Raw genomic sequence first — 22,015 nt, 5'->3', positions numbered from 1 at the left:
CATCACATTTTGTGGAATTAAGTTTAGTGAGGTTTCACCACCCAGAGACACAAATACATCAGATGCTGGATTGCATTAGTTTATAGATATAAATATAAAATCTTGGCAGTAATTTGTAGGAGATAAGCTACCTTTGTAAACTAATAGTACTATGATGATTACTTCAAAACCTTTACAGAAGCAAGATTCATTTGAGAAACTGATGCAACGTACAACTGGTACTGAATATGATGATAATTATGAATATGAAGAAATGTCAAAAAATAAAGAAGGGACAATATATAAGCAGTATTTAGCAAAAGGGAGCTACATGATACAGCTACCTGTGATAATGGGAGCATTTTCAGATGAGGCATTTGATAATGACCCAGACCAGGCTGGATCTCAGTTTGGCCTTGATGAAATGGATTTACAAAAAGAGGAAATAGACAAGGACAGTGATGAAGATGAAATGTTCCCTGAGAAGAAAACTGACCTGATGGAAATGGCAGGTATGGAGGATATAAGAAAAAGGGAAGTGGACACAGAATATCTAAGATCTGACTCATTTTTTGATGACTTACTAGACAATGACTCAAATTCTGATAATGAAGAAAATAAAAGTTTCATTGAGGAAAAGAAAAGTAGGGAGTACAGTATGATTATTGACAGTGAAACAGAATTGCTAGAAGAACCAGACAGTTTTATGGAATGTGAAAGGCAAAGTCAGCAAAGCAAGGATAAGAAATGCAAGCAAACCAAATCAATAGATATTAGTAGTGAAGAAGAAGAAGATGATGATGATGTGGAAACTGATCCCTCCATGTGGCTCAGCAGAAAATGTGTTGAGCAAGGAATTCAAAGTGAATCCAGAGTATCCAGATTGATTTTACTGCATGATCTTAAGCATGGCCAATTGGCAGGGATACCAGAGGAGCCAGAATCAGGGATACCAGAGGAGCTGGAAGCAGCAAAGGATTCACAAATAATTGCAGGAGAGAAAAAAATGGTACAGGCACATAAGGAAAAGCTGGAGGTTCAAGGAGGAAGAAAGGAGGAGAAAGCAGAAAACCTATCACATGTCCTTGCAGACAAAGCAGAGGTGAGTGAAAGTGAGGGAGTTTCAGAGGGAGAGGCTCAGGATGGGCCTGAGGGTGGAAAGTATCAAATCTTTGAGAAGAGTAGATCAGTAGTGGAACAGTGGCAGAAGACAGAGAAGAAGGGGAAGAAAAATGAGTATAAAGGGGAAAGGCACAGCCCAGGTAAGGAAGATAAAGACCTAGAGGAGGAGGAAGAATGGGAGAAAAGATATGAGCAGGAAGGGGAGGAAAAGGAGAGAGATGAAGACTACCAGGAAGAAGTAACTGAAAAGATAGAGGAAAGAGAAGGGAAAGACAAAGCAAGGGAAGAAGAGCAGGGAGAAGGGGGAGAAGAAGAAAAGGAATGGGAGGAAGAAATAGAAGAAGAACCAGAACAAAGTAAGGAGGAGAAAGGAAAGAGAAGAAAAAATGAAGGTGATAAGAAAGTGGAAGAAATAAATAAGGAAAAGGAAGAAGTAAAAGGGGAAGAGGCAGAGAGATGGAAGGAGGAAGAGGGGGGAGGGGAAGAAGAAGAGGAAGAAGATGAAAAAGGTGTAGGAGAAAGAGAGGAAGAAGAGGGGGAAGAGGAAGTAAGAGAAGAGGGAAAGAAAGAGGGAGAAGAAGAGGAAGAAAGTGAAGGAAATGAAGGAGTGGAAGCAGGAGATAAGGCAGGAGAGGAAGAAGGGCATAGGGCAGGAGATGAGGAAGAAGCAGATGTGGCAGGAGAGGAAGAAGGATATGAAGAGGGGGAAGGAGAAGAGATGGGAATAAAGGGGGAAGAGGAGGAAGAATATGAAGGGGAAGAAAGAGAGGAGTTGGAGGAAAGGGAAGGAGAAGAGGAAGGAGATGAAGAGGGAGAAGAAGGGGAAGAGGAGGTAGAGGAAGGAGATGAGGAAGAGGAAGAAGAAGGAAAAGAAAAAACAGAGGAGATATGGGAAAGAGATGGGGAAGAGGAGGAAGAAGAAGGGGAAGAAGAAGAAGAGGCAGAGGAAAGAGATGGGGAAGAGGAGGAGGTGGAGGAAAGAGAGGAAGAAGAGGAAGAAGAAGACAGAGAAGAAGGGGAAGAAAGAGAGGAGGAGTTGGAGGAAAGAGAGGGGGAAGAGGAGGAAGAAGATGAAGAGGGAGAAGAAGAAGAAAGAGAGGATGAGTTGGAGGAAAGAGAGGATGAAGAAGAGGATGAAGATGAAGAGGGAGAAGAGGAAGAAAGAGAGGAGGAGTTGGAGGAAAGAGAGTGGGAAGAGGAGGATGAAGATGAAGAGGGAGAAGGGGAAGAAAGAGAGGAGGATGTAGAGGAAAGAGAGGGGGAAGAGGAAGAAGAAGAGGGAGAAAAAGAGGAGGAAGTGGAAGAAAGTGAGGGAGAAGAGGAGGAAGATGAAGAAGGGGAAGAAAGAGAGGGAGAAGAGGAGGAGGTAGAGGAAAGAGAGGAAGAAGAGGAAGACAGACAGGAGGTGGTGGAGGAAAGAGAAGGGGGAGAAAATAGAAGTGGAGAAGAGGAAGAGAAAGAATTGGCAGACAGTGAAGAAGGAATATGCCAGGAATCAGATGAAAAGCAGAATGACAGAAAAAAGTCCAAAAAAGTGAGTAAAATGAAAGGGTCTATGAAATATCACAAACATAAAACATATCAAAAGAATTCCATTACTAATCCAGAGAGTAAGAGGAAAGAGTCGAGTTATAAACTTCCAGTGAGGTCAAAACAACTTTTAGAGAGTGGGACATCAAATTCTAGAAAATTCTGGAATAATGTGTTACCACTTTATTTGGAATTGAAGTGATGAGAGTTTAAGTTTGACCTGATTATGGCTAGCTAAATTATTTGAATGCCTTATATATTATAGCTATATTCAATTACATTTTATTAAAATGATTCTATATCATAACTATATGATATGTGGTAAAAAGTAATAATAATGTTGGGCTGGAGAGATTGTTTAGTGGTTAAGGTGCTGCCTGCAAAGCCAAAGGAACCAGGTTCAGTTCCCCAGGATGCATGTAAGCCAGATGTACAAGGTGGCACCTGCATCTGGAGTTTGTTTGCAGTGGCTGGATGCCCGGGAGTGCCCACTCTTTCTTCCTCTCTCTCTGACTCTTTCCCTCTCAAATAAATAAATAAATAAAATATTAAAAAATAAAATAATGTCATTTCTGCTAAGGTGTTAAAGGAGACACTAGCACATTGTGATTTTTCTTAAATTGATAACGTGTTGTATTTTTCTCCTGATTACAAGTCCATATTAGAAAATATCAGAAGGTCACATAAGCTAGTTAACATTGTATGTTCCATATTAATGACATATGTATGTACTAGAGGCATAGTATATATGCTATATGTGTATATAAAATCAATGTATTTAAAATGTGTAGATGCTTGAGCTATCATAACTTAAAGATTTTTTATAAATAAAATGCTACATTTTTTTGATCCTTGGTTATAGTTTACAATATTGAATAACTTTTATAAAATGGATATTTTAAAACTATAATGAGGAATTTATATTTTACAGAAACAATTCTGTCCTTTTAAGTCTTTCATAAAAATCTCCGAAATTAAAGCTACATTCACTCCTTAGAGTCTTATAATGTGAGCTCTTTCAGTTGATGCCAAGGCAGATGTCAGTCTATCTAATAAGATAACAGTCAATTTAAATGTATAATCTAGGAGTACATAGAAATTTTTATCAGCCAAATACAGTTACATGGTGGGCCTCATTTTCCTCATATATAAAATGAAGTGGATGAGATGATTTGATAAAAGGTAGGCACTTCTAATTCTTAGTTCTTTTATTCTCACAGGTCAAATGTTTTATTATTTTATTTACATAAAAATTATAAGTAAAAGTTTAATACCTTGTAATTTATTTTTCATAAAATAGTCCTTTCTACTCTTACAAAGTTTTAACTTTATTGTCTTTTGTCTTCTGTAATTCTGTTTCTAAACTCCTATAATTCCTGAGTTTTAACTCTGTCAGAACTTTTACTCCTAGTATTTATTATGTGTCCTCAATGTATTTTTATTTGAATATTTTGTAATTCTCAGTACCTGTTACATAGCCAATTTGTTCTAGTACAATAAAGATTAAATGTGTAAGTTCATTATTGTTTGTGAAAATAATACTATCTAATATTAGATATTTAATTTAAGAGACACTAGGTTCCATTAAATGTATATACTATAGCTAGTTTGCTTGCCTGTCATATATTCTCAGTTATCTTTTCAACTGGTTTCCATTTCCAGGCCCTTCCATATCTTGGACATGAGGGACTTCTTATACTTTTATCAAAAAAAAATTATGATAAACTTCAATGAATTTTATGTAGTTGAATTCTTTGAGAGGTTGATTGTGAGTGAAAAAATATAAGACTAGAATCAAGTCAAATAAACAATTTCTTAGCCCAATGTGGTGGCACACACCTTTAATCCTAGTACTTGGGAGGCAGAGGTATGAGGATTGCTGTGAATTCGAGGCCACCCTGAGAATTCAGAGCAAATTCCACGTCAGCCTGGCCTAGAGTAAGACCCTACCTCCAAAAACCAAAAATAAATATATAGATAAATAAATAAAAATCAGCAATTTATTAGAAGCAATCTTAAATTATAACCTGTTACAAAGATAAACAGTTGTCTACTGTAATAAACTAGGTACATTAATTTGACACTGCAGTCCTTGGCCAAGTTCTGCCATATCCAATAAGTGCTTGTGGAATAAAATTAATACTATTAATAAAGTATTAATAAAATTAATACTATTATGAAGTATGTATGCCAAATATGATTATTTGAAAATTGATTTAAAATAATTAAGGCAGATGACAGACATAAAATTTACATAGTATTTACATAAAGCAACTCCAGGGAAATGAGAAACTCTCCAATTCAAGTTAAGGGTATGGGCATTTATGTTCCCCTGATAAGAATTGGCCAATGATACTAAACTCAGGTTCTAAAGTGTGCAAATCTCACAATGGTCTCGATGTCCATTTTTAAGCAGGGTTTCTTTGCATTTCCTTGTATGTTCCTTTAAAGAAGTAATTCCTACAAATACTGGTTAAAAGACACTTTTAAGTCCAGGGCCCAACGTCTATCTTTGTTCTTTCAAGTTGTATGAACTTGGGCCACTTTCTTCACTTTTTCATGTAGGTATCAGTTTCTACATCTGGAAATATCTAGAATTAGAGACTGTGACCTGAATAATTCTGTAGGCACACCAGCTGTTTATTATGAAATAGCTTAGTCAGAACTAGAATTGCTGATGTCCATTTTTTCAAATAAAAATGTCTCAAGCCTTGTCACCATAATTATCCAGTCTTTAAGCAAACTAACAGTTATATTGAAGTAAGCAATGACCTTGAACAAAGCATGCTGGTTCTCAGTGACCACTCTTCATTTAGCATATATTTAATCACAGATGTGGGATGCCTAATAACTTCTAAAGTTTATGGACAGGAATTTGCTGGTGGAGAGTGGCATGATAAGGTGAGGGATAAAATAAACTTCCATTGGTGGAAATTGTTTGTCTATATATAAACATAGTACAGAAATAAAAGTAAAGACTGAGACTATTATATCCCTTATGACTTAATAGTCGATTGGTTATATAAATTGAAATAGCTAGCTAGTTATTTTTATGTATGAAATAGGGTCTCATGTTGCCCAGCCTGATCTCAAACTCACAATGTACCCAGGGATGGCCTTGAACACCTGACACTCTTGCCTCCATCTTCACAGTGCTGGAATTACAGACATATTACAGGACACCCAGTGTGACGCCTTTATTGTCTAAATTGCTCAAGCTTTTACTATAATGTATTACTGATCATTACTGTGGGAATTGTAAGCTGTACATATAGAATCCATTGAGTTACAGTTTCCTAATGAGGACTTTGGCAGAAAAAGAGTTTAAGGTAAGCTGCAAAGACGGTTCACAGAGCATCAGCAACTGCTACACTGCAGTATTTAAGGTGAGTGTCACTGAAATGTCTTTTATCAATTTACTATGGCGATCAACTTACTATACATTATACACTTAGATAATGCATCTAAGAAGGAATGTGCTCCAATTTTCCTTCTTTCATTGTGAAAATTCAGTGTGATATTACATTAGCAGAGTCTTCCCTAAGTCACATAGTGGTGGGGCAGGTTTGTAATCTGCCTCCAGGATCCTTGGGTGTATGCTTCATATATATTTCTCTAAAGTCTATGTGGGAACACTAAAGCAGCTCTTCAGTAACTATTTAACAATGCTGTTTACCTCATCAGTCTCCTTATTGAAGGCTGCCCAAAGTTAAAACCATGACCCAAAATATGTTTATGTTTTTCTTACATTAAGTTCCTTAATGAATGATTAAGGACTTTTTTTTAATCTTGGATTTGTAGAGTAAGATATGGCCCCTGATTCCAAGGAGTTGTATAGACTGAACAGGAAATTGATTAGTACATTAGGGTACACGTGAACTATAGCTTCAGCTGCCACAGGAAAAAAAAAATTGATAAAGGACTTCCCACAATGAAGGAGGGAAACAAACTAAGCCATGTCAAGCATGACTTAACCAGGCAACGAGATCAAGGGAATAGGGGCTTTCCAGGCTAATGAAAGTCTTAAGAATGTTTAAGGGTTATTGCAGCCTAGAGTATGTATGCATTGATCATAGAGAGATAGATGGCCTTATCAGTTTACCAGCAATGTTGAAAGAAGAATAAGTTGACCACATTTGAAGTTTTGTAAGGATATTCCAGCAGCAATATAAAAAATGGATTTGAAAGCAACAGGAAAAAATTAGGGATCCCACTTAGGATGCAGAAAGAGTGCATAGGGTCATGATTAGTGTAGTGTACCTGGGATGAAGATATGGGGATATATATCAGGCAATGAGATTTATGTATAGAGTTGTAATGTTAGGAAGGGGGAAAGTGGAACCTTTTGTGTATCTGGCTTAGAGATATTAGTAGATAGAGTGGTAGTCATACCAATATTGAGAGTTGGGAAGTAGTAGTAACTTTGAGGGACCATTTGGAATGATTTTACATGATCTCTAGGAAATGTCCATTAGGAAATGTGTGGGTCTAGTGTACAGCCAGAATTCCTGGATATCACCAGCTTATTCATGTGGTTAAAACTGGGTTGAATAAAAGGAAGCATTTTTAGTGGGAAAAGAGCACTAAAGACAAGATTTGACAGAACATCACCAAGTAGGAGGAGGTTGTGAAAAAAAAAAAAAATGAAAGGTAGAGGACACTCACTAAGAAAGTGATGCTAAGAAAGGGTTGCAGGGAAGAATTGATAGCAGCTAAAGTGAACAAACAGAACACACACTGGTAGCAAAAACAGCTTCAGGAACGCAGCCTTGCAGAGAAATAAAGTCTGGACTATATAGTGAAAAATAAAAATATTAGCACTGTTGGCACTGTTCTTGGGAGATGTATACCCTAGAGACTTAGATACTTTAGGGAAAATATCCTATATACAAGCAATAAAATATAAGTGTAGGATGTTCTTGATGGGAACTTATAAAACAAAAATTTAAAATACTGTAATTTTTTTCACATCAGTGAATGGGGGAAATAACTATGAGGGATGACCTTTATGATTTTCAAATGATTTGGGCAGAGTTGGGAGCCTGTAGTCCAACAATCTTTAAATCAAACCTCAGCACTCCACTGATTACTCCTTTGGACACCTAGGGAAGGCTTTTCCTTTTATTTTGGTTATTTACCTTTCTGAATCATATTCATTCTTTAAATGTCTTTTGATACTACTTGAGACATAGGAGACATGTTATAGTCATTCAGTATATTATAACCTGTATTACTCTAATTATCCTGTCTTATCCTGTCTAGTTAGGTATAGAAGTACACTCAGGAATGCCTAAGTCACTAACATTTGCTTGAGGTTAGTCCTGTGAACTAGACTTGTTTAAACATAACAACCAACAAATTTCTTGTGCAAATAGATTGATGGGAATGAAATGGGATGATGATAACCCTTAAGAATTAGGTGAAGCGAAGCTATTGTTATTCACTATACATGGCTCAGTAAAGCCTCTTAGTGTCTACATCAGGCTCATCTATGTGCTTAGCCTAAAATACAAGTGTTAGTATCAATAGGAAATAACACTGCCTATGGAAAATTGGAAGGAATAGCAAATAATAAATATGAAAATGAAAATAGAATTGCCTACTACTATAATGTATAGTATCTAAGCATTAATTTTTTGCAGGCTTGCCAATCTAAGTCAAACAGGACTATATCCAGTGGTAAAAATAAAGTATTAGACATGAAATAATGAATTTGTGCCTAGAAAGAAGGAAGACTGGAGTTACCAAATGGTCTCATAAGCAAACAAGAATCTATAGATCACAGCTGGTAGCCCATGGGTGTACTCTGACCTATAGACTTGTTTTACTTGCTATACAGTGATTTATTATAATTTGAAGTATTGCTTATGTTGACATATGAGCAGATTTTACATTTTATAAATGTTTCTTGGCTTTATCTTTGAAAGCCTCAGAGTCATTGAGCATTATTCTCTAGGGTAATCTTGACCTGAAGCAGAGCCCAGGCTACATTCCCAACTCCCAGCCAGTTCACTGCAGTCCCCCCCCACCACCACCACCATAGTACATAGCAGCCTTTTCTTTACCTGCCCTGGCTATAGGCTCCTAGTTCGGAATAAGAGGATATGGAAATGAGGGTAGAGCAAATAAGTTGATAATTTGACCTATTTTCTAATGAGATCTGGAATATGGTGGTAAAACATCTCCAAGCTCTTTGACTTTTCATTAGTACTCATAGAACTAGGAATTCTATCTTACTTTTATAGATGGGACTTTAAAATCACTTGTATTTCTATTCAGATATTAAGTATTTGCTCATGTTGACTTCTCTGAAAGCAATAATTTTAGTCTTTACACAAACTATTTTTTGAGGAAAGTGCTGCTGGTGTTATTTTCCTATTTTATACATAGTCTGTAAAGTACATTAATTCTGAGTCCATGAGTGATAAAGCAAGTTGATCAAGCAGTGATTAGACCTTTGAATTTAATGTACTTTACATTCCTAATTTAACTTTCCCTTCCGTGTGTGTGTGTGTGTGTGTGTGTGTGTGTGTGTGTGTGTGTGTGTAGTGCCAGGTGTGGTGGCACACACCTTTAATCCCAGCACTCGGGAGGCAGAAGTAGGAGGATCACTGTGAGTTCAAGTCCACCCTGAGACGACATAGTGAATTCCAGGTTAGCCTGAGTTAGAATGAAACCCTACTTCAAAAAACAAAAAAATATATAAATTAATCTTGAAATAAAATTTTTATACACATACATACATACATATATACATACATACATATATTGTCTGATATAACATAGCCAGACTTATATGCCCTAATGAATTACTTTGAAAATGTTCTCTGTCCTATATGATGAAGCTTGTCCTGAATACAGAATTATAGCACTAAATTTTATGGTATTGGGGCTTTGAGGGCTTATTACTTTTAAAATGTAGAAAAGTATATATCTTATACATATATAGCTCAACATGTTGTTTAAATGAAAACACTCATCTCAAATCCTCACTAAAACAAGGAGAAATAGGAGAAATAGTATTGTCTCAAAAGCTCTTCTATAACCCTTTTCTAATCTCTTATCCCCTTCTCCAGGATAACTATTGTAACTACTATGCTGTAAGCCTAAAGAATGCAATGTAATTTTTTCATAGTCTCAAGCATGGTAAGCAAATGCAATACCAATGAGCTATAAACCTAGCCCTGTAATTATATTCTTTTTTTTTTTTTTTTTTTTTTTTTTTTTTTTTGGTTTTTCGAGGTAGGGTCTCACTCTGGCTCAGGCTGACCTGGAATTCACTATTTAGTCTTAGTCTCAGGGTAGCCTTGAACTCTCGGCAATCCTCCTACCTCTGCCTCCAGAGTGCTGGGATTAAAGGCATGTGCCATCACGCCTGGCTTATATTCTTAAACAAACTAAAACCTCACAAGGAACATTGTGTTCCTTCATATTCCCACTAATAATTTTTTAAGTGTTGCCCTAGGTTAGACCAAAGGCTCACTTTGGCCAGTGAAACAAGGGTCCCATTCCTTTTTTACTGAAGTCCTAAAATAAGATCATATTGACTATCCCAGACTAGCTCTTTACATCTATATGGTTCTATTTCCAAGAATACTTAAACTTTACCCTTTCTTTTTATAAAATGACAGTATTCTGCCAATTTCTCCTAAATTATTTGAGTTTGAAGGTAAGTGCTTTCTGTGGTTTAAAGTAGTTGTTCAGATACATGTAGAATACTTGTAAATGTGCTTAGCAAGTTCAAAGTACTATAGATGATATGAATTTTAGTGAAAAATACAATTTTCTATTGTATTTTCCATTGTTACATATTTTAGATATTGAGTATAATTGTAGTTAATTAAAGATGTGTATGTTTTGCTTATTTCTAAAAATAAGTTAATAAACTCCAAACTTGTTCTTATAATAGTATGATGTTCTCTGATTACATTAAAGCCTCAGTTAATGAGCCATATTAGAGTTGACCCAAATACTAGATCAGGCACTGTATCCATATGAGGACTATGCTTGGAACAGAGCTCACTGAGTGCCTAAAACAGTAGCAGACAGAAATTCTGTGTCTCAGCAGATTGTTCTTTCTAGTTAGCCTTTTAATTACTTATATATGAATATATGTATCACCCACAAGTCTTCCATTTTCCTTTCAAAATGAAGTTAACTCTGATAACGTTTGCTATATTTTGTGCACATCTTGGTAAGTATGATATACAATCTAAATCACTTAGTCAGAAATCATACATAAAATAAAGTTTAGAAGTCATTAGCAAATACTAGCTACCTCCAGGTTAACTCTACATAACTCCAACTAAATAAAATAAAAGCAAACAATAATATTTCAGCATGTACTAAAAAAGTATTACATAGTTTATCAAATCTGTAGACAAAGTGTTTTATAATTTGGATTAGCTGGTAGCCAGTGAACCAAGTTATGTTTCTGGCTGATTTTCCCTTCCATGTTTTTTCTTAATCTCTCTGTAGCCTAGGTTGGTCTAGTGATCACATTGTAGGTCAGGCTCATCTCAAGTTGACTAACCTTCTGAGGTCTTAATCTCCTAAATACCTGGATTACAAGCATGTGCCCCCATTGTCAGCTTTCCTTTGCTTTTAATGAACAAGATCAAAGCATTTAAACTGCCTATAGCCTTTATATTTTTCCTGGAATGTAAATAGTTATACCTGTCTGTTGTAAATATCAGTGAATTATACCTCTATAAGGATTCTAAATCTCCTGTGTTTTAGAAAAGGAACATAATACATAGATACTTTTATGGTATAATCCAATAATAAATAGAAAGTTTTTCTCTCAAGTTTAAGAGCACTCTTTAGAGACAGTGAAGAAAATGTACCTTTTTTTCCAGTTTATCCTTACCATAGTTCCTAATAGAATTTTGGGAATCCTAGGAAGTAAAATAGAGCAGCCTGAATAAAATCCTTGGTAAGAGAATACCTTGATGTTCAGCATCGATTATACAGTATTTTATTTATTTAGCTTCTAAATGTGACTTTAAAATATGGTTTGGTGTAAATTATAATAGCAATATCCAATATATATTTTTAAAGTAAAATCTTACTTTTATGATCAATCTTGTCACAGGATCATAAACTTTCAGAAGTGGAAATAGCAAAACCAGGAGACATGGATGAACAATTTAGTGACAAAAATCTGGAAGCCAAGAATGAAACTGTAGGAAATGAAAATGTACTTGAAGATGACTCTCATAAAACAGAGAGGCCACAAATTTTCACAGATTTTTCAACTAAAGTCATTGACAAGGTATGATGATAGGTGCTAATGTCCTGAGAAACTGCCTAAGAGAAAGCAGGGGGAAGATTGTAGAGGGCAGAGGTTTCTCTATGAATGACTTCAATCATGTGCCAGAAAAAGTTTGGCTAATGTATGAGTCGAGGATGACTTGTCTCTAGCACACTTTTCGCATACGTTGCTTGGCAGCATTATACTCCCCATATGAGGGTATGTCAGCTGATATGGGTCAAGATGGTATATTGTTGGGAATTGAACCAGAAAGTTGGGCATCTGACTTTGAAATGTTAAAGATGCAAAGTTATGAGCCTTTGTTCTGGTGGCAGAAATGGGATGTTTATATGCATATAAACCTACATGTATATAAATGTATATGTACAAAGTAAAGTTGATCATACCAGTATTTGAGTTTGTAATCAAGTCTTCAAAGACACAGGAGATGACTGAGAAAGCACAGTATCTGGATCATCTGGAAAGGGAATTAAGAGTGTTTAAACAAAGGATCTATTTGGTAGCTTGACATGGGAGTGTTCTGAGTAGGAGAGTGTCAATAGGTTTGAAGTTAGGGTTGTTAACAGTACTCTGGATTAATTTTACAGATGTAAAATTCTGAAACCCAGAATTATATTCATGTTCACTTTTGAGACCTCTCACACTAAAAAAACATTGAGTTATTGCTTCTAGTTAATGTAATGTTCATTCTACTGTGTACAATGTTCTTTTTTATTCAAACTCATTGTTTTTCTCTAACATAGAAAACTACTAAAACACTTCAATTTTTATTTGAATATATATTTTAAAGGCATGTGCTAATTTTGTGTTCATGTATTTTTTTCATTTTTTCTGTAAGACAAACTTTCATATATCTCATGCTGGCCTTACACTTGCTATATGGCCAAGGATGACCTTGAACGTTTTATTCTCCTGCTTCCACATCCCTAAGATTGCAGGGCATGCACCACTACACTTGACAGTGTGCCTGTATTTTTAATTTAAATGTTATTGCACTGTGGAGGTCATTCTCTACCTTTAGTCCTTCTGTTTTCAAGACTTTCCTCTCACTGAGAAAAAAAATTGTTATTGTTTTCTTTCAGAAAGGGAAGGTGATTCTTTGTTGAAATTGTTTATGAATGTAGGTTAAAAAGCATTAGTATTTTTTATCAAAGAAATCATTAAATGCTTCAGACTGTAAAATGCTAAGAAAACCATTATTTAGTAGTCATTAATCATGGAGAATTCTTGACTCATAACAGTTTTGTAAACTCATATAACTTTTAGTTTATTTATTCTTCTGAAACAGGGTCTCACTATGTAGTCTTGGAACTTGGTATGTAGATCAGGCTGTGGAGATCCTCTTGCCTCTGTCTCCTAAGTACCAAGCTTACAATTTTAAGTTATGAGGACATTAGCATCACTGAACACATAAGGCATTCCATTTCACAGGTGCCCAACAAAGTGAGTGCTTATTTCACTTAATTAGAAACAAGATCTGGAACCCTGTGTGGTGGTTTGAATGTGAATATATATCCCCCATAGCCTCAGAGATTTTTTATTAAGGTTAAGTTTCCTACTTAAGCCTCTAGCAGCTTGCTGGAGGATGTGTCATTGGGAGCAGGTCTTGTAGTCCAGCCTTCTGGGTATAGAGAGACAGGTTTGAGCTTTGGCTGTTTGTGTTTGCTTACTGTTCATGGTGTTTCTCTGGTATGGATCTGTGGAAGTGAGTCTATAGTGAATCTATAGCCCTAAAATAAACCCTTTCTTCTGATAAGCTGCTTCTAGTTCGATTTTTGTTACAGCAGTGAGAGTAACTGCAACACCCTGTTTAAAATTTGTGTTTTGACTTACTGTTTCTTTACTGTTTATAGGAAGAAAGAATGGCCATAGTGCAACAGGCTCTCTCTGAATATAATGAAAACCCAAAAGGTATGAGCACATTTGTCTTTGAAAATAACATCTTTAAGGTTAGATGTTTATAACTTTAAGTGTTATAGCAAGCTGTGGATTATGAATTATGTGACCTTGAGTTAAATCTTACCATGTATAACTATCACAACTTCTTCATGGGATTTAGGACAGACTAAAACTACCTGTTTCTTCCTTTATGCAACAAGTGTCATTAACTTGAGCTTCTGCTCCAAATCTCAGTTTATATCTCTGGTGAGCACTAGTTTCTTCTTTGCCCAAGTTAGGATGGCTGAGCAAGTCTGGAGCCCCATCAGGGCCCAGACCTGTGTCTTTGATTGTACCACAAGCATTAAATAAAAATCCTTCCTCATTCTAACTATTAGCATAGGAACAGATACCACACATTAGAGAAGACTGTGGTTGCCTTCTGTGCCTGTATTCTTTTAGATGCAGATCAACTCTGGTTTTGCTGCAAGACTCCTACATTATGTTTTGACGCCACCATTTCATAGTGTACTGTTTACCATGTTTTCATTAAAAGTAACTGAGGATGTAGTTCAGTGGTGCTTTATACAGTCAAGGCCTTAGGATTGATCTCCAACGCCTCAAAAGTAAATAAAAGTGGGTGAGGATGACTCATCCACGAAAGACATTTTCTCAAAATCTTACATACCTGAGTTCAATCCCCCAGAACCCATATAAAACTGGATGCAAAGTTGCATCTGCATCTGTGATCCTAATGCCTCTATTGAATGGGAAGCAGAGCCAGGAAAATCCAGAAGTTTGCAGACTAACCAGATGGGCACACTTGTAGCAGAATGAAAAAAAAGGGGCGGGGAGTACCTGTCTCAAGCAGGGGTAAAAGAGAAGAAAAACATCCTGTTCTCCTCCTTAGACTGTCACATGCTTGGTATCATACATACATGCATACACACACACATGTACATACATAAGTAAATAATTATCCATAGTAAAGACTTTGTGATCTATTCTTAAGCAGAGGAAGGAATAATTTTCCAAACCCTTTTTTTCCTTATAACTCCTATTGAAAGATTTAGAATATTTTAAGAGATTTATCTTTACTTATTTACTAGAAAGAGAGAGAGAGAGAGAGAGAGAGAGAAATAAATGGGCATGCCAGGGCCTCTAGTCATTGCAGATGAACTCCAGATGCATGTGCCACCTTGAGCATCTGGCTTATGTGGGACATGGAGAGTTGGACCTGGATCCTTAGGCTTCACAGACAAGCACCTTAACTGCTATGCCATTTCTCCAGCCCAGATTTAGAATATTTTAAGAAAAGTGCTAAAGTATTTGTCATCTTTAGGTCTTTTTAGAATATAGTCATTACTGTAAAGAAAGAAATTAAATATAGATGAATGCTTCATAAGTATACTTTTAAAGTTCATTATTTAATTATATAATATGGCTTAGTTTGAAAAAAACTATAAATATCATTTCCATATGAATGAGCACAAAAAATCAAAACAAAGTTAGTGTAATAGTCAACGTATTTTTTTTAACGTTAACTTTTTAAAAAAAATTTTATTAGCATTTTCCATGATTATAAAAAAAATCCCATGGTAATTCCCTCCCTCCTCCTCACACTTTCCCCTTTGAAATTCCATTCTCCATAATATTACCTCCCCATCACATTCATTGTACTTACATATATACAATATCAACCTATTCAGTACCCTCCTCCCTTCCTTTCTCTTCCCTTTATGTCTCCTTTTTAACTCTGCTAGTAAGTATTTTCATTTTCACGCAGAAGCCCAATCATCTGTAGCTAGGATTCACATATGAGAGAGAACATGTGGCACTTGGCTTTCTGGGCCTGGATTACCTCACTTAGTATAATCCTTTCCAGATCCATCAATTTTTCTGCAAATTTCATAACTTCATTTTTCTTTACTGCTGAGTAGAACTCCATTGTATAAATATGCCACATCTTCATTATCCACTCATCTGTTGAGGGACATCTAGGCTGGTTCCATTTCCCAGCTATTATAAATTGAGCAGCAATAAACATGGTTGAGCACGTACTTCTAAGGAAATGAGATGAGTCCTTAGGGTATATGCCTAGGAGTGCTATAGCTGGGTCATATGGTAGATCAATCTTTAGCTGTTTTAGGAACCTCCACACTGATTTCCACAACGGTTGGACCAGATTGCATTCCCACCGGCAGTGTAGAAGGATTCCTCTTTTTCCACATCCCCACCAACATTTATGATCATTTGTTTTCATGATGGTGGCCAATCTGACAGGAGTGAGATGGTATCTCAATGTAGTTTTAATCTGCATTTTCCTGATGACTAGTGACGTAGAACAGTTTTTTAGATGCTTATATGCCATTCGTATTTCTTCCTTTGAGAATGCTCTATTTAGCTCCATAGCCCATTTTTTTTTGATTGGCTTGTTTGATTCCTTATTATTTAACTTTTTGAGTTCTTTGTATATCCTAGATATTAATTCTCTATCAGATATATACCTGGTGAAGATTTTTTCCCATTCTGTAGGTTTAGGCAACATATCTTTAACAGAAATCTTCTCTGTCATTTACTATTACATTTATAATAGGAAATATCTGGATACTGATCATTCATTGGGTTCCATGTTGGTCAGGTTCTTGTGAGAATTTAACCACAACTCACGCTGTTTGGCAGGAAATATAGTAAGCTTTTTGTGAATCACCTCACAGGTCACAGTGGATAGAGTTTCACTGAAAAAATCAGGCCTTTAGTGAGAATAATATTTTCTGTCTTTTTTACTTGTGTGTGGTATGTATATATGTATATATGCATGTTTGTGTGTAGGATCAGGTATCCATGTACATGTGTATACTCTTATGTTAAAGCCAGATATCAGTGCTGGGTGTCTTTCTCTGTTGCTCCCCACCTTCTTGTTTTGAGATAGCTTCTCTTACTGAACTTGGAACTCAGCAATTCAGCTAGACTAGCTAGCCAGAAATCTCCAGGGATACTCCTGTCTCTGCCTCCCCAGACCTGGAATTACAGGAGTACACTTCCATGCCTGGCACTTTGTGTGGGTGATGGGGATCATACTTAGGTCCTCATGCTTATGCAGCAAGTGATTTGCCCAATGAGTCATTTTCCCAGGACTAATCTTTGCAAATGTATCCAACTGTAGGACACATGCTTGATCGTGCAAAGAAGAATTCTTCAGAAATTTTGGAAGTTAATGAATTAACACAAAGCAAAGATGTAAAAAAAACCAAAAAGGTAAGTGAAATGAATTTTGCAATTTAATATTAAGACCAAAGTTTTGTATTCACCTTCTACTTTTCATATGGTAATCCACATTATTTAACTTCCTTAATGTGAGTTTTATGACTCAAAATTATGCAAAGCCTTTTTAGATGATGTTTCACATGTTTAGTAATGTAGCTTGTTTTGGTTAGTATTGGCCTACTAAATCTTTTTATCCCCTCCTTTTACTTGTGTTTTAAATGGTACTTGTTGAAATTTGAAATTTTACAGGTTTCACATGTACATCTAAAATCTGGAATAAATGGACATTCCTGTCATTTTCAAATAATACCAGAACCTTAGAATAATTTCGGTCTTATCATCATTTTCTGTTTATTTTACACAGTGTTTTAATTGTTTTGCTTCTATGCATTTTATATGGATTTATGTTACTTTTTTATTATTGTACTCTGAATACAGTCAAGTTGGTATCATTGTTAGCCTCTTCCCTGTCCTTCCTCCTCCACAGGGACCCTCCTTTTTGGGGTATATGGGTCATGCATTGTGGGGTTCGCCTTCAATTTTTGGTAGGAGGAAATGTCTCTGTGTGTCATGACCCAATGTGTGGCTCTGACATTCTTTCTGCTCCCTCTTCCACAAATTTCCCTGAGCCATGTTGGGTTCATTTTAGGTCTGCTTCAGTGTTGAGATCTTGGGAGCCTCCATGTCTCTGGATATCTAATTTGGTAGGGGTTGATTGTTCTCTGTGTTGATCTCCTTCACCATTGTGCTGGTTCCAGGTTCACCAAGAAAACAGTATTCTTACATGTTTCCCCAATTACTCTTAGTTTCATCTGGGGCCCTTTTGAGGTATGATGGAGTGGTTCTCTCCTTGGAATCTGCATTGATCTGAAAAAGAGAAGCAGATTTTCCAATAGAGAGTAAAGTTAGCAACAAATAAATGTGATAACCATTATTTTTTAGTGAGAGTTTAATAGATGTAGGTCACTTGAAGCCCACTATTGGTGGGAGCTTGATATTGGAGAGCAGGCTCATTTTTTGATATGGTTCTGACTTGTTTCCCAGATCCAGCTGTGGGTTCCATTCCACTGACCAGCTCAGTTAACCAAATCGAGAGCAGTTGGTTTCCCACCATGGCTGTGTGCCACTATTGCACTTGTGTGAGCATCACATCAGGTTGTTTGCTACTAAGTAGGTTAGACCACGCATTGCTTGGATAGATATTGGTCATCTTCCCCCAGCCATTCATATAGGACCTTCCGGCAGTAGACACACTGTCTGGGCACTGACCCCCTTCCAGCTACCAGCCATGTCACTTCATGTTACGTGCCAACAGTATGGTACGAAGTATAGTGTCTTCAGCAGTAGGGTTGTACCACTAACCTATGGTGGGTTATCAAGCACTTTAACAAATCTGTCTTCTTTTGGGAAACCTTTTAGGTCTCTCTGATCAAAAGCCCATTGTGGGGAACTGGGGAAATGGCTTAGCAGGTTACAGCATTTGCCTGAAAAGCCTAAGGATTCAGATTCAATTCCCCATGACCCATGTAAGCCAGATGCACAAGGGGGCACATGTGTCTGGAGTTCATATGCAGTGGCTAGAGTCCCTGGTGTGCCCATTCTCTCTTTCTCTCTGTCTCTTTCTCTCTCATAAATAAATAAATAAAATATTTTTAAAAAGCTCACTGTGGATGATATCCAACTGCTAGTACCAGGAGTTATATGTCAGCACCCAAGAAGAGAAGGAAGAAAAAGATATGTGGTATAAAAAAGACAGAGAGATGAGAGAGAAGAGCGAGGGAGGGAGGGAAGGAGAAAGAGAGAGAGAGGGAGGGGGGAAAAACAGAAACAAACAGAAATAGGAGAAGATTAAAGTCAGTCTCATCATACCCTCTCCAGAGCCTTGTGATTCAGGTGTTCCCTCTAAGGTTCTGGTGAAGAACAACTGCCTAGCATGCTTGAAGTGCCCTGGGTCCTACCCTGGCACTGAAAAGCAAATGCTACTTCTGTATAATTACTGATAACTTTGTATATAATCTGTCATTTCTCTCTGGCTGACTTTTAAGATTGTCTTTGATATGTTTCTGGTCACTATAATATGAATAGATGCAAATTCTGTATTTTGATTTTCTTGAAATTTATTATCACTCTTGAATCTGAAAATTCATATTTTTTAAATTACCAGCTATTTTATATTTGAATATTGTGTCTAAGAATATAATGTAGAACTTTTTGTTGTTAGCCATGTCTTCTAGTATCAATTATTATTTCATATAAGTCAATAATACTGTTGAGAGAACAATCATCTCCTACCAAATCAGATATCCAGAGACCCAGAGGCCCCCAACACCTCATCACTGAAGCAGACCAAAAATTAACCCAACATGGCTCAGGGAAATTTTGTGGAAGAGGGGGTGGAAAGAATGTCAAAGCCACTTCTTGGATCATGATGCGCAGAGACATTTCTCTTACCCTTAACTGTAGGCTAACTCCACAATGCATGACCCATATACCTCAACAAGGAGGGGCCAAGGGGAGGGGGTAGGACATGGATGAGCCTAACAATGGTACCAACTTGACTGTATTCACTGAGTACAAAACTAATAAAATAATAATGCTGTTGAGTAATTTCATGACTTTTATTGACTTCATCATTCCTTTTGCTAAAATTACTCTGCTCTTTGACCTACTCAATGATTATATTATTTACATTTTGTTTATTTTTTTTTTTTGAAGTAGGGTCTCACTCTAAAATGCCCAGGTTGACCTGGAATTCACCCTGTAATATCAGGGTAGCTTTAAAGTCACAATGATCCTCCTACCTCGGCCTCTCAAGTGCTGGGATTAAAGGCATGCGCCACCTACCTGGCAGGGTAGAGCCTCTTACCACTGCAAATGAACTCCAGATGCATGTGCCACTTTTTACATCTGGCTTTATGTGGGTACCAGAGAATGGAATCTGGTCCTAGCAAGTGCTTTTCCCTGCTGAGCCATCTGTCTGGCCTCCTAGAACTCTCTACAGGTTAAATGTTTTACTTTAGCTCTCCCATTTTAAGCCAAAAGATGAGAGATATGGTTATTAGCACCATTTTTATCTAATCTAGTTTTGGTTTCCTGGTTATTTTTTGTGGGAGGAGCAGAGTTTTGGCATCTCATTCAAAGCATTATTTATATTATTGCTCTTTAAATAACCCTAATTTCTCTGTTTAAAGAGAGAAAAAGGTCTAATAACTCAGATGAAACTTTCATCATCATTTTACTCACTAGCTCCAGCATGTGGCCCTGTTGGCAAAATCATTCTTATATTCTCCTCCTCTGTCTTCTCACAGTTGCATTATTTTCCCAGATTTTTCACATAAATCCCCATCTTCATTGCTGTCCCTTCTCTCTCTGCCATACTTTGTTCATCAGTTTATCTTCTGATACTCTGCTTTGTGCCTTCCAGTAATATTTGGGTTACTTTCATCTTCTCATCTTATCTATATTCTACATATCCTCAGCTTTGGCCTCCCCTGAGTAGCAGCTCAATCTATGCTACTGCCTACTCAGACCCACAGGACTCACAGCCTTCATTTGGCCAAAATTAACTTTTTGTCTAAAGTTCTGATCTCAACAATATATCCTCCTTTAGAATATCACAACAGAAATTCTCTGTTATGATACACAAGGATGGCAGATATACTCTCAGAATGACCCATACTTATTATATTTTAACGTTAACAATAAATTATGTTCAAGTTTTCTTTTTTCCCTTTATAACCTAAAGTGAAATACTCTTTCTTTTTACTTTGAAGAAGCACACCAATATTAGATGCCAATGGTATTGAAGGTTAGATTCTAAAAGGTCTTCATTTAGGGAGTAGAGTCATGACTGCACGATGTGCTAATGAAATACCATTGAATGTATAGTACCTTGTAAAAATATAATGAAATCATGCATATAGCTATTAACAATTATATCCCTATATTGCCAGTGATTGTCTTATTTACTGAAATGAAATTTTTTTGTTTGTGTGTTTTTACTAGATCTCCTTCTTTAATCGGATATCATTGACAGGTCTGAAAATGATGCAGAATACCAATGATCCACTCCCAGAGATAAAGCCAATAGGAGATCAAATAGCCTTACAAAGTGATAAGACAGACAACAACCAGAACCACAAGGGTCAAATTCTTCGGGACACTTCACCAAATATGGAGGGAAAATCAAAATCCTGTACAATACTATAAATGTATGTTTATGTTTTCATGGTCACTGAAAATATTTGTACTTTGTACTTAAAAAATGTTAAGACTTTTGAAGGAAATTTTCTAATAACACTTTTAAAGATATGAGTTAATATGTTTGCTTTGTTTTGAGCAGTATGACCAGTTTGATATTTATTTATGCTTTTGTGCTTAAGAAGCAATTTTAAATTCATATATCTCCAACTCTTCTTGAGGTGTTCTGGCCTTGACTGTTCAGTGTTACATAAAACAGTATATTTTTATACTTGAAAATGGACTTAACATAGTTCATCGATTTTGCTAAACCATTTTATTTCTTTATAATTTCATAAGATATTTCACAATCTCAAAACACTGTAACAGTTTTTAATGTATTTGCCGTTTTTAAAAACAGACAAAATTGTAAGGAGCCTACTTTATTTTTTATTAATTAATTTAGTTGATTCTGCTGTTAAAATGGATGTTATACTTGGACTTATTCATTGATATAGTGGAGACAAAAAGTACAACTTGAATATATCAAAAGAAGGCTGGGGAGATTGCTCAGTGGTTAAAGGTGCTTGCTTGCAAAGCCTGACAGTCACATAAACTAATAACCATGCATGATATAAACTGCAATGCATTCAGTCCAACTTTAAAAGTCACCATATTTTTTAATCAATCCTAATACTGTTCAAACATCCCCATAATCTAAGGTCTATTTAACTATGCGCTGTTAATCAAACAAACCAAAAAAAAAAAAAAAAAAAACATAAAAGC

The 22,015-nt window shown here is 36.2% G+C and overlaps 1 protein-coding gene across 4 annotated transcripts in view; it reads left to right on the top strand.

The window, feature by feature from the left end:
* The window catches only part of Rpgr (retinitis pigmentosa GTPase regulator), a 57,433-nt gene extending 36,074 nt beyond the window's left edge, over window positions 1-21,359 (top strand). For 2 of the 4 annotated variants that reach the window (XM_045141000.1, XM_045140999.1), the window contains 5 exons: window positions 179-1,081; window positions 11,726-11,905; window positions 13,759-13,816; window positions 16,950-17,041; window positions 21,056-21,359. In XM_045141000.1, the coding sequence (XP_044996935.1) occupies window positions 179-1,081; window positions 11,726-11,905; window positions 13,759-13,816; window positions 16,950-17,041; window positions 21,056-21,259 (1,437 nt within the window). In that variant the 3' untranslated portion in view covers window positions 21,260-21,359. The remainder of the gene's footprint in view (window positions 1-178; window positions 1,082-11,725; window positions 11,906-13,758; window positions 13,817-16,949; window positions 17,042-21,055) is intronic. The other 2 variants (XM_045141001.1, XM_045141002.1) reach the window with 2 other exon arrangements.
* Window positions 21,360-22,015: the final 656 nt, after the last annotated feature.

The sequence above is a fragment of the Jaculus jaculus genome, chromosome X (assembly GCF_020740685.1).
Source record: "Jaculus jaculus isolate mJacJac1 chromosome X, mJacJac1.mat.Y.cur, whole genome shotgun sequence".
In the NCBI taxonomy this organism is placed as follows: domain Eukaryota; kingdom Metazoa; phylum Chordata; class Mammalia; order Rodentia; family Dipodidae; genus Jaculus; species Jaculus jaculus.
Note: the sequence above shows the minus strand (reverse complement) of the source record. Positions and strands in the feature narration are given on the sequence as shown.